At 38.5% G+C, this 13,277-nt stretch overlaps 1 protein-coding gene across 1 annotated transcript; it reads right to left on the minus strand.

Moving 5' to 3' along the window:
• Window positions 1-1,943: 1,943 nt before the first annotated feature.
• Window positions 1,944-2,882, minus strand: LOC143390380 (olfactory receptor 2L13-like). Its single transcript, XM_076842797.1, has one exon. The coding sequence runs from the start codon at window positions 2,880-2,882 to the stop codon at window positions 1,944-1,946; it is 939 nt and encodes a 312-aa protein (XP_076698912.1).
• Between the last annotated feature and the right edge of the window lie 10,395 nt (window positions 2,883-13,277).

Here is a 13,277-nt window from a genome sequence, read left to right on the forward strand (position 1 = left end):
CCTCCCCAAAATGAAACCAGGAGTCCTGCTGGAGCTGAGCCAGTCCAGGGCGAGGTTCCTGGGAATGGGGCAGAGATCCCTGGACTCCTGGAAACCCTCCTTGGTTTAGAAAGATCTCAGTGGTGATCTGAGTAGACTCCATGCTCTTTATCCCCAGGCAGCTGGGGATGTCCAAACTTCCTGCTTTCCAATATGCTCCTGAAAGAACAAAGCATCACCAGTTTCGGACCTCAAAGGTCATTTTCCCCTCTTGCAATTTTGGAAGCCAAAACAAGACCAAGTGCCAAATGAGCAGCCAAGGAGACTTTTATTTTTGCCAAGAAGAGGGTAAGCAGAGATAAACTCCCAAGTGAACCCCCCCCCCCCCAAAAATGGGGTGGTGATTTTTTAAATTATTTTTTTTTAATGTAGGCATATGACAGCAGAATGCATTTGATTCATTGTACCCAAGTGCAGCACAACTTCTCCTTTCTCTGATTGTACACAATGTAGCGTCGCACCATATGTACAGTCATACATGTACCTTGGTTATTAATGTCCATCCACCATCTTTCCTGTCCCTATGTGCCCTCTTTCCCCTTTTCCCAATCAAAGTAGGGTAAAAGACATGAGTGGGCAGACCTCTGAAAGGGGAAATATTCATGTGGGTTATATTGATGAAATCTGAGGTGGTCTGGTGGTCACTCTGCCAGCAAATTCATCAGCCCCTGAAGAGGGACTCTGGCCTCCATCAGCCTGTCCTCTAGACAAGATTCGGGTGGGGAAGAAATTCAGTGAGACCACCAAGGCAGGCCAGGACCAGGCAGGTAACCATCGTGGTTTGCCTAACTCTTAAGTGTTTCAGAGCAGGAATCATCAGGGAAACTGGGGCCCTAGGAAGCCCCCTTCAAGCCCCAATTTTTGCCATCAAGTCTGAAAGATTTTAGGCAAGGTTCTCAAAGTAACAGTTATGGTTTTATTATAAGGGATAGAGAAGAGAAAAGGGACAGTCTCAAGGAAGAGAGATGGTTCTCTCAGATAGGAGTGAGACAACATGCCTTTCTGCCTTCCAGTTTTACTGGAAGTACCAGGGAAATTTCCACAGTTCTGCCCAAGTCCACCTTCTGACTTTTTACTGACAGCACAGGAAGTGCATGGACCTCCTCCAGAGATGGGGTGGTGCTCACTGAGGACATTGGGTCCCTGAATGTTCCTCAGTTTTCTGCCAACTTACTTGTTTTAGCACCCTTTCAAGACATCAGCAAATTATCTTTTTTGGTGATATTTTTGTTTGGTTGCCAGGGTAACTGAGTTGTGATAGCTTCTGTGATAAGGGAGGGTCCAGGCCACCTGTTAGGGAATGGCCTGAACTTGAAAAACTAGTTTGTCTCAGGGATGTGATTATGGATGGTGAGGTGTTAATACATCTGATCCCATCAACTTCTCTGACGGAGAGGAATTTGATTCTCCCAGAAGTCCTGTAATTTTGTAGACACTGGCCCCATGTGTTTGTGGGACACTTGAAGGGTTTATAGTCCAAGTTGCTAGGGCTTGGGGGCTATAAGTAAGAATTAGACACATAATTGACAAAATAGGAGAAAAACAAAGTATACAAACAATAGAATTTCATTCAAAGCATTTAGATGTGATTACATATCAACATCAGTATGAACATTATTACTTTAGAAGAACATATAAGGTATATGATAACTTATAATGGCACAAAATAAAATGTGATTAATATCCCCATTGTTAATTTAATGTTTTCCATTAAAGTCATTAATTATTATTATGTTTGTTTATATTGATCAATATATTAGTTAAATTAATTTTACTGACAAAAGTGTCACTAGAAATCTAATTATAGATGTCGATTACATTATACATCTATAGGTCAGCAGTGCTCTTGATTTTTTTCAGTCTGTATGGAGAGAAGCCATGCAGAGAAGCAGGGACAACCATGCTCACTTCTTCCTGAGGGAGAGCATCCCACACACTTTTCTCATGGCCCCCAGCACCTCTTTGTTTCTTAGGCTGTAGATGATGGGATTGAGCATGGGGGTGAGGATGGTGTAGAAGACTGCAAGGATCTTATCCTCTGCTGGGGAGCGGAGACTCCTGGGACGGAGGTAAGTGTAGACAAAAGGTGTGTAGTAAAATGTCACCACAGTTAAATGTGCTGAGCATGTGGTGAAGGCCTTTTTTCTTCCCTCTTTTGAGCGCATGTGGAAGACAGCAAAAAGGACCCGTCCATAGGAGGCATTGATGCCAAGGAAAGGAACAAGGAGAAACAGGCTTGTGCTCACAAACACCATGTACTCATAGACCCAGGTATCTACACAGGCCAGTGGCAACATGGCAGGCACATCACAGAAGAAATGATTGATGGCCCTGGACCTGCAATAAGGAAGATGAAGGGCATAGACAGTATGTGCCAGGGAGTTGATGGAGCCCAGTGTCCAGGACCCCAGGATCATCTTCCCACACAACCTCTTACTCATGCGGATGGGGTAGTGGAGGGGGTTGCAAATGGCCACAAAGCGGTCATAGGCCATGGAGGCCAGGATTAAACCTTCTGAGCCAGCCATGGTCAGGAAGAAGAAGCTTTGCACACCACAGCCCAGGAAGGAGATGCTCTTCTGGCCAGAGAGGAAGTTGATGGCCATCTTGGGGACCGTGGAGGAAATGTACATCAGGTCCATGAGGGAGAGCTGGCTGAGGAGAAAGTACATGGGGGTGTGGAGCCGTGGGTCCAAGAAGATGAGGGCAGTCATTCCTGAGTTCCCCAAACAGGCGAGAACAAACACAAAGATGACCAGGAGCAAGAGAAGTAGGCCAGTTTGGTTTTGAGGAAACAACCCCAACAAAGTAAAATCATTTGATGTTTCATTCCATTTCTCCATGAAAATGCACTGCTTTAACTTTTTTTGTGAAATGAAAATAAAAACAAAAATTAAGCAATGAACATGACAAAATAAGAGGAGAATAAAAGAAATTATATTTACTACTGTTTGTTTAGAATGAATTGGTAATCCTAAAACATCACAGCTTTGCTCATTGGACTTTTAAATAAAAGTATCTGTGTAATTCAGATAACTAATGTGTAGTAGTAGCTCATTTTTTTGTATCTTTTTCCATTTTTAATTGGTACATTATACTTGTACATAATGATTGTATTTGTAGTAACATATTATATATGTAGATAATATAGCCATGTAATATGGCTGACATCACTCCCTAGTATTTCCCTCTTTTCTGTCTGCCTTTACCCCCCAATCCCTTTCCTCTTCTGATCTTCCTGTTGTTTTCATGGAATTCCTTTTCCTCTGGATTTTTTTTCTTCTCTGGCTTCCACATGGGAATGAAAACATGATTTTTAACTTCTCAGTTCTCCTCCTTTCACTTAACATAGTGGATTCCTGTTTCATCTATTTTCCTTCAATTGGCATAAGTTATTTATTCTTCCTAGCTAAATAAAAATACATCTTGTGTGTGTACCATATTTTCTTTGTTTTAAGAGAAAGAGAGAGAGAGAGAGAGAGAGAGAGAGAGAGAGAGAGAGAGAGAGAGAGAGAGATTGATTTTTAATACTATTTTTTTAGTTTTCAGTGGACACAACATCTTTATTTTGTTTTTATGTGATGCTGAGGATCGAACCCAGCACCCCATGCATGCCAGGTGAGCATGCTACTGCTTGAGCCACATCCCCAGCTCCACCATATTTTTTTAAAATCATCCATCCATGGATGGACACCATCATTGGTTCTATAGCTTGCATATTGTGAATCATGCTGCCATAACCATGGGTATGCATGTATCACTATCATATGTTGAATTTAGTTCTTCCATTTAAATACTGAACAGTGCCAGGGCTGAGTCAAATGGGTCGTTCCATGTCTAGTCTTGAGAAATGTCAATACTGATTTTCATTATGGTTAACTAATTTATAATGTCAACAGTGTAAAAGTGTTTCTTTTCCTCCACATCTTCTCTAGGGTTTATTATTATTTGTATTCTTGATGACTGTCATTCAGAATGGTATGAGATAAATCTCAGAGTAGTTTTGACTTGCATTTTTCTATTGTTACTGATACAGACTAGAAAACACAGAGACAAAGACAGACACCTATTCTCATCTGATCCCTGACAAAGATGCCAAAAACACAGTGCAGAAAGGATAGTTTTTTTTTTCAAAAATTTGCAATAGGAAAACTGATTATTCATATGTATAAAAATGAAACAAGAACTTTACCCTTCACACAGCCTAAAGTTCAACAAAAAAGAGAACTAAGCATAAGAATAAGACCAGAAACTTAAACTCCTAGAAGAAAACATGGGGGTCAACACACAGGCAAACAGACACAGGAAATAACTACTCAATAGGATCCTTAATGCTCAACAAATAATGTCCAGAGTTCATGAAGGCATGCCATCAAATTAAAACCTTTCTTCAGAGCAAAATAATCAACAAGGAATGTGACGAGAGAATCTAGGAGATGAGAGAAAAACTTTCCGAGGTATTCTTCTGCCAGAGGATTAGTGTCTAGAATATATAAAGAATGAAGAAAATGTTTTAGACAACAATCAAAAAGCTCAATTAATAAGTGGGCAAATGAATTAAACAGACCCTCTCAAAAACAGAAATACAAATGGCCAACAAATATATGAAAAATTATTCAATTTATTTTCATATGCTAATTGAATATTTATAGTTTCTGCTCCAGTTCTCTATGGTAACCATCTCAACTTGAAATCCAAGGTTTCTTATATGTGAATCAATACAAATTAAACAACCAAGAAAGTCCTTCCTAGACACTTCTGGGCAGGAACATTCCTCAGGACTATGCACCACCAGAAGAAAACATGGGGTCAACACTCCAGCATTCAGGCACATGGAACAACTACTCAGTAGGATCCCTGAGGAAGCCAGGATCCCTGCATTGTTACCACTCAACTTAACGCTGACTGTTTACCAAACTTATGGAGTGTGTGACTCAGAAATTTTCTGTGTGCTTGACACTATGTACTCAGTGACCTTTCCTTTTCAAATCCTCAGTTCCTGCTCTTTCCTCCCCACTGCCATTATTGAAGTAAACCAGGGTCATATTCCAGGTGCTGTGGTGGTCATTCAGGTGCTGTAAATCACCATCCAGAGCATTGTTTTTAAACTGTGAAGGTTTTGTGTGTCCTATGTGATTCACCTAGTATGTCTCTATGATCATGCCTAATTCTATAATTCAGACAGGTAAAAGCACATGGAACTTAGAATGCTTATTTCCTCTTCCAGTTCTGAAGTTTGGTTTCCATAAGGGGCAGGCAGAGGGGAAAATCTGTTACTATGTGGTTCAACTAGGAAAGAATCTTAAATGTGGTACATTCAATATTTATATCTTATATGTATTTTCAATTATTCTCTTCAGATTTAATTACATAAGTAAAGCAACAGAAATTAGATGTTCATCATTAAAAAGAGAGAAAAGGTAAAGAAACCAATAAGAGGTAAAAATGAGTAACCTTCCCCTCCTAGATAAATATTTTATACTTTTTATGCAATTCTTATTAGTATTTATGTTTTTATGTAAGTACTTTATACTTATTGACTTATTTAATTCTGACAACAACCCAAAGAGGTGTTAAAATATCACTGTTTTATAGGTGAAACAACAGAGGCACAGAAAGATTAATTTACAAAAGTTCAGATCACTAGTAATTGTCAGATCTCAGATGCTAACCAAGTAGTCTAGGGTCAGGTAGTCTAAATTCCACTATACCCTAATTTCTCTAATGTTACTGAAATATTAGTTAACTCAAATATTTTAAAGTTGATTGACATTGTTAATATTTTGGTACACCATTCTCAAACTGATAAAATTTCAAGTCTTTATATTTGAGTTGTACTATAAAAATTAAACTAATAATGTTTATATTTGTAACTCAACTTTAATACCTCCTCTTTTTCTCTTTAGTTCTTCTCATTTCTGGTAATGAATTCTACCTTTCATTTATTTCCCCCATTTGTATGAACTCTGATTATGATATTTTATAACTCCTTCCACCTCTAGCCTTGGTATGAGATATGCTGCTTTAAAGTTTTATACACATCCATCTGAAAGTTTGCATCCTGTCTCAGATATAAAGTTTTATCATGTTGGATTATCGGCTTTTCAACAGGAAACAACAGTGATTAATAGCTTGTTGTCACAATTTACACTTAGTAACAAAATTTTTGGCTTCATATAACTGGTAAACACAAGTAACATTTTGGAAAAGGACATCTAATAAAAAATGAAAAGCATTTTAGAGCTTTCTAATTGACAAATTTTAGGAATAAAAACACGTTTGGGAACTGGACAGATGAATGGATGTGTTGGGCATATGGGAGAGACGGGATCACAAACAGCTCTTCTAAAAACTTTTGGAAACAAAACACTCAGCCTCAGTGAAAATGAGAAAACACCAGACAATGATCTTCATGACAAACTCATTCCTTAAACGTGTTCACTCCTTCCATTTTGTGCCAGTGCTGCTGGGTATTGACTTACCCTAATAGATAAAATACAGAAGATTCCACTGTCTGGATTTAGTATTTAGTGGGTGACAGTCAATAAAGCAGCAGCTCACACATGCTCTGTGGTCACACAACCATTCCTAAGGGTAAAAGAAATCAATCAGGGAATAAGGACAGAGGGACAGCTGGGCAGCAGCACTAAGGAAGCCCTACAACGAGGCGCTATTAGAGCCCTCAGTTCCTAGACCACTCTGCACAGACTGAGGAGCAGGACCAGCCCTGGAGAGAGCCTGCCTGAATCATCAGGGCAGCAGCAGAGACAAGAGGGCTCTGGAAGCTCAGGCCCTAGGCAAGGGTGTAGGGAGGAGTGAGGATTCAGACTCTGCTCTAGACAGGTGAGAGGCCAGTAGATGTGGCATGGGGTCAGGTTCCCTTCTGGAGCTTACTCAGGAGGCTCTGGTTGATCAGAGAGGTGAGAGGAGGAGCCTGTGACAGAGACTGGGCAGAGGGCAATGAGGACAACTGGGGCTAACCTGTGTTTAGAAAAGGTAGTCAAACAAGCAAGGGAACCCTGAGACCTGAGCATATCAGCATAGCTGGGTGCTGCTTAGGGACAGGGTGGGACCTATTGACTCCTCTGTGTGTCCCCTGGCTCAGGGGCTATTGCATATTGTGCTGTCAGTATATCTGCTGATTGACTGAACCAAATAATAAGCTTAGGAGTAAATTAGTGATATAGACCAAATTAACAGAATCTGACCAGATCATTTTATAAATTAGTGTTTACCCTGCACACCCTAGAAATGAAGGTACTTTCTTCTTTGTTTAGTAAAGGTATAATTGCAGAGGAAGAAAGGACCTAGCAGCCCATGCAATGTCAAGACCTGAACACACAGTCTGCTGTAAATGTATATCTCAATGGCCCAGTCATTTTGGAGGGAGACCTGTGTTAAAAATGAGACTCTCCTAAGTAATTCATGTCATAAAATTGTTTAATGATAATTACTGCAATAATTATTTTTTTTCCAAAGTTGAAAACTTTTCTGTTGTCAGGTAATTGATAAGAATATTTACTTTCAGTGTCCTACATCTTGGATTTGAAGGTGTTATAATCTAGGACATTGGAGTTTGTCCTAAGGGTCTTTTTTCATTGATGGCCAACAAGTTTCTTTATCAAAGATGGGATTTATTTTTATGCTCCAGCTTTACATAAAACACCACCTTTTAGTAACTTTATAACTTGAAGAATATTGTTTCTGTGGCTACAGATCAGTGTCTCTCTTAATCATCATTCCAGGCATGTTGCTCAATTCTGTAGTTAAAAAATCCTGCATTTGACAGGTCCTAACAGAGGTAAGTGAAGCAACTGTAGAAACCCAAATTTATGTTGCAGAGTTTACAAGTAATACACATTTTTAACAGTATTACAGACACTCATACCATAACCAATGAGAAACTAGTTGAGCCTCTGCTAACTCAGTCCCAGCAACCTCAGGTGAGAGCTGTGGAGAAAGGGGTAAGAGAGCTTTGTGTGTCCAGCATATAGCGGGGCCTGAAGGTGTATCCATCTCCCCTCTTCCTTCCATACCTCAAATATAGAGGAGACTCAGACCCAGAGAAATACATTATCTCAATTAACGTCACAGCCCTGGAGAAAAGCACAATGTGGAAATTTGAAAGTTCATATCATCTTATTTTACTTTTTTTCTGTATTTGGTGCCTGGCATTGAACACAGTGCTTAACCACTAAGTACATTCCCATCCCTTTTTATTTTTATTATGAGACAAGTTCTGGCTGAATTGCTTAGGGCCTTGCTAAATTGCCGAGGGTTGCTTTAAACTTGTGATCCTCTTGCATCAGTCTCCAGAGCCACTGGAATTAAGGCATGCACCACCATACTCATCACCTCATTTTACTTTTATGTTTACCCTTAACTTTCCCAATCTGTCATGTAATGACTTACTCTTTGTACAGTAGAAAGTGTTTTCTTTTGAAAGGAAAACCACATCTCCACAAGGTCTCCATTAGTTAAAGCTAACAGAGATCAACAGCTCAGCTCAATAATACCATTTTGTCTCATCTCATTTGAAACTCATGAGTTTGTATTTGTAGATAAATAAGTTTATAATTAAAGGATGCCCTGCTTACATTTATTGAGTTTTTCAAAAAGGTTTAAACACCAGTGAGTCCTTAATCTTCCAGGCTAAGCAACTAGGGCCTGCCACTGAGCAGAAAAGAATTCTCAGAACATATTCATGCTCACTGCTCCCCCCTTTAGCCATCATCTTTATACTGAAATCACAAAGCTCTTGACCTTGTTCATGGTCCCCTATGTAATAGCTTCATCCATACATCTTCCTTTGCTGTTACCTTGTTCAAGTGGAAACAGTAAAACATTCCTTACTTACTCAGGTTCTACAAGGAGGACAGAAGGATGAGCTGCTGCAGCTGGTGTGCAGGACCTTCCTCCAGGAAGCCTCACATGTTCTCCTTTTGCCTCTAATTTATCCCCAGTGTCCAAGTCCACAGGGAGAGGAGCCTGGCCATTTCACCTGACTTTGCTGACTTGGAAATGAACTCAGTTCAAACGTAGAGCAAATCCACCAATCTATTCAGCTCTTCATCTTTGACCTGCTGCCCAGGGTTAGTCTCAAGAGGGACGAACCAGCTATTTCAGAACAGGATGAAGAGCTGTAAAGAGTGTTAGGTAATGGCTATTGAATCTCCTTCTTTTTTATTTAGAGACCTAAGGATCAACCAGATGTAGGAATCTTCTGCTGGAGAATAGCTACATTAGTTGCAGGAGCAATTACCTTCTCCAATCTGGTCAGTTTCCAGAGGAAATTATTGGATCTAATGTGACTAAAATAAATTATGCTCTGACACATACATTCTTCTATTTGAGCCGAAGTAGATGATAGTTTTGTGATAAACCAGTCAAAAATTTACTAACATAAAAATTTGATTTAGACAAAATGTGAAAAAATAACATTTAAATTCAGATTAAATAAATCTATCCTACCAAATCCATTACTGACTAGATGACTGAGTAGGGATTAAACACTTAAAATATTAGTTCATTGAAAAAAATCATTAAAATAAGACTAATTGGAAGAACATTATGAGAACTAATTTGAAGTATACATGCACAATGTTTGAAGAGGATTTGTTGCAGAGATGGTAATCTCTCACTATTTTATTGATTGTCTTACTAGATGTGAGGATCTCTTACTATCTTATTGAATCCAGAGTGATAAAACTATGAGGTGTGCTTTCATGTTGTTTTTGACCTGGAGTGTTTTATTATATTATGAGATGACAGAATTATTTATGAGATTATATTAAATAAATACTAGTAAATCATATTATGGAAATATAATGAATTACAAAACTTTAACAAATGAGTTTCATTATTTCAAATTTCAGGAGTGCATATATTATAAATAAATTATTATTAATATTATTGCTTATCTTTTACAAATACCTCCTCCCTCCTCCTTGTGCAGAGTTGTGCCTACAGCATCTGCCTGCAGAACTCCAGCCCAGCCTATCCTCAGCCTGTTTCCAGGCTTCACAGATGACCTGGAGCAATGAAACATGGCTGCAGAACTGTGCAAGCCATAATGACACTTCTTAGTTTGAATTTAAGAACACAAATATCATATTGGTTATTTGGCATGTCACAAAACATTCTTATTCTCTAAAATCTAATCAAGCATGTTTTTTGCAAAATCCAATACTCTTCCATGTTTCCTTGACTTAACTTTGATATAAATGGATTTAGTGAGAAAGTACAGTCAGAGTTCAAATCTCCTGACATTAAGAGTATCAGCCTCCTTCTCTCTGGACCCACACACTCAGCCTTTTCACCACTGACAGTGCAAGAAGTGGCCTACTCCATCCTAGGTGCACCATCATTTTCTGCAAGGAGATCATCTCTTCTGCATCTTCCCTTTCCATTTCTCTCTCAGCTGGATTAGCCTCATTAAGCACGTAAACAATTTGTTAAAGAAAATGTGTGCTGGTAGAAAATTTAATCATACTCTTCAAACTAATGTAAAAATCAAACAACCTGAGGTAAAGTTCAGGATATTTTTCAGTTGGTAGAGATGGTAGCTGCTCCATATTAAGGTGGGTAATGTGGGTATTATGGGTATTAAGGTGGATGATGTGGGTATTAGGTCCAGGGGTTCATACCGACCTGCAAGGTAAAAGGACTCTAAATTTCCATGATGGGAATGGGAGAAGACAGACAAAGCAAGTATTTTCATAAGTGTGTGACACAGATGAAGGGTGTAACATGGGAGGTACACAAAGTAAACTTTATTCCTTGAACACTTTGGAATGTATGTCTAGAATTTTAAGGGAGACTATGGGGTGAAACTCACTTCACAAAGGTTGCATACTCTCTGTGAACAAGAATGACCCAACTTAGGTGTGATCTGGACATCAGAAGAATCTTTAAATGAGAGAATCATTGCTGAGTTCTTTTTAATAGTTGTTGGAACACCTGGACACCCAAACCAGTTCCCTTATATTGATTGCTGGCAAGAGGTACTAACAGAAACAGCCCCCTTGGCTGAGAGCCTGTCTAGACGGACAGTCCAAGCTGATGTTAGATCAAACCATAGCAGCCTCTAAGACCTCCTGAAAAGGCAGCTAAAGAGAAAAAAAACTGACAAAGTAAATACATAAAAGGAACCAGTTTTTCCCCAGTGAGGGAGAAAAGAACCCACCACCTTACACCTCTATTCAATATAGAAGAGCTTATATGGGTGACCCAAGCTGCTTTAAAATGGCTGGAGGTATATGTTCCACATGCAGAAGGCAACATCCAAGTCTATGCCCAAGCCTAGTTCCCTGACATAGACACAGGGTCGGATCTCAACAAACATGAAAACTTCCAAAAGATACAAACAACCCACTCCACCCAACCTCACCAAGACTTATGAGACAACATATAGGCTGCCCCCTCAGCCCCTTCATCCCCAGAGGCAACAGATGGTGCCCCTTCTACACCAGCTACTTCTTCTTCTGTGATGTCCTCAGGAATCAAAGGGAGTGAAAATCAAAGGAAGTGAAACTATTGTAACATGGGATTCAAGCAAGTGACTTAAAGCTGTTTCAATGGATAAAAATTAAAATGGATAAATTATCTCAGTTTGATTCATTTTTATGTGATGAAAAAAATGTCCTAACATTATTGAAACAAAATCACGATGGTTAAGGCTGCTTCCATGTGAGGTGCAGGGTCTATTTTATTAACAATATTTTATGATAGGTGTTGTTAATGTTAGCAGATTAAAACATGGGTAATAAAATAGATACTGTGTTAGCTGTTATGACACACAATAAAAATATTATATTTATGTGTTGTTCATTATCTCCTCTTTTTTCAAAATTTTAAATCAGTATAATTTAGACCATCTCATAGTAGGTGAGTAATTGATAGTATATAATTAAATTAATACAATATAAAATACAGAAATTGTTGTAGTGTTATTTAATTTCAAATAGTATACTTTTTACTTGATAATAACTAAATTATGCATCATGATATATTATGTTATCAGTTTAATATGATTGTCTCAAGTTGATTAGAGTTGACATTTAAAGAAATAATTTACTCTCCTCAATTTTTTTCTTGTGCAAATTATGAAAGCTTAGACCATAATTCAATATCAACTGCTTCATAAAGACTCAGAATTCTACTTTAATAATCTTAAAATACATTTTATTTTATTTTTTTTTTTAAAGAGAGAGTGAGAGAGGGAGAGACAGAATTTTTTAGTTATCGGCAGACACAACATCTTTGTTTGTATGTGGTGCTGAGGATCGAACCCGGGCCGCACGCATGCCAGGCGAGCGCGCTACCACTTGAGCCACATCCCCAGCCCCTTAAAATACATTTTAGAATCCAAATTTGGAATAATTGAAGTTTATTTAAAAGTCTTGGCTTTTATATTAGGGTAATGATAAATAAGATAAAGTAAATCATTTTAATATTTTAAGTGTATAAGTTTGTGCTATTAAGAGCATTCACACTGATGTACAACAATCACTGCCATGCATCTTCAGACTTTTTAATCATTTCAAACTAAAACTCATGAAAAATTTATCTCCCCTTCCCTGAGCCCCAGGTATCCACCACACCAATTCCTGTCTCACTTAATTTGACTACTCTATTTCATGACTAGTTTTTTTCACTAAATATAATGTTTTCAGTGTTTATCCTTATTGTGGTCTATGTCTATATTTACTTTATTGTAATCCCAGTGAGGTTTACATTGTGTATATGTATCATATTTTGTTTACCATTCACCTCCAGATGGACATGGCACACAGAGAGTTGTTTTAGCATTTCCTTTGGTTTCTTTGTGTGAATACCCAAAGGTGGAAATGCTGGATCATTTATTAATTCAGGGCTAATTTTTTTGAGGAATCACTATACTGTTTCCCACAGTGGCATCACCATTTCAAATTGCCACAAAACCCTGCAAAGCTTCAAGTTTCATACTTTCTTATCCAAACATATTTTCTTTTATTTTTGAATGAAACTTTCCTTAGTGAATGTGAAATGGCTTCTTTTTGTGGTTTTTGATCTTCTGTTGCCTGATGAGTACAGAGGTCTGTGATAGCTTCATGCCTGTGGCATGCTTGGTGACTAGGGAGTTTCTGTGCAAAGACACAGAGTGCCAGGCTGCGAGGAAACTTCTATGCAAAGACACAGGATACCTGACTGCTATGGCAATGTCCTTCATGAGGATGCTCTGTGTTAGAGTCTTATCA

The sequence above is a fragment of the Callospermophilus lateralis genome, unplaced genomic scaffold, assembly GCF_048772815.1.
Source record: "Callospermophilus lateralis isolate mCalLat2 unplaced genomic scaffold, mCalLat2.hap1 Scaffold_2339, whole genome shotgun sequence".
In the NCBI taxonomy this organism is placed as follows: domain Eukaryota; kingdom Metazoa; phylum Chordata; class Mammalia; order Rodentia; family Sciuridae; genus Callospermophilus; species Callospermophilus lateralis.

Bases quoted from the DNA above. Each gene is read 5' to 3' on its own strand.
- LOC143390380 (XM_076842797.1), bottom strand. From the start codon at position 2,882: ATGGAGAAATGGAATGAAACATCAAATGATTTTACTTTGTTGGGGTTG.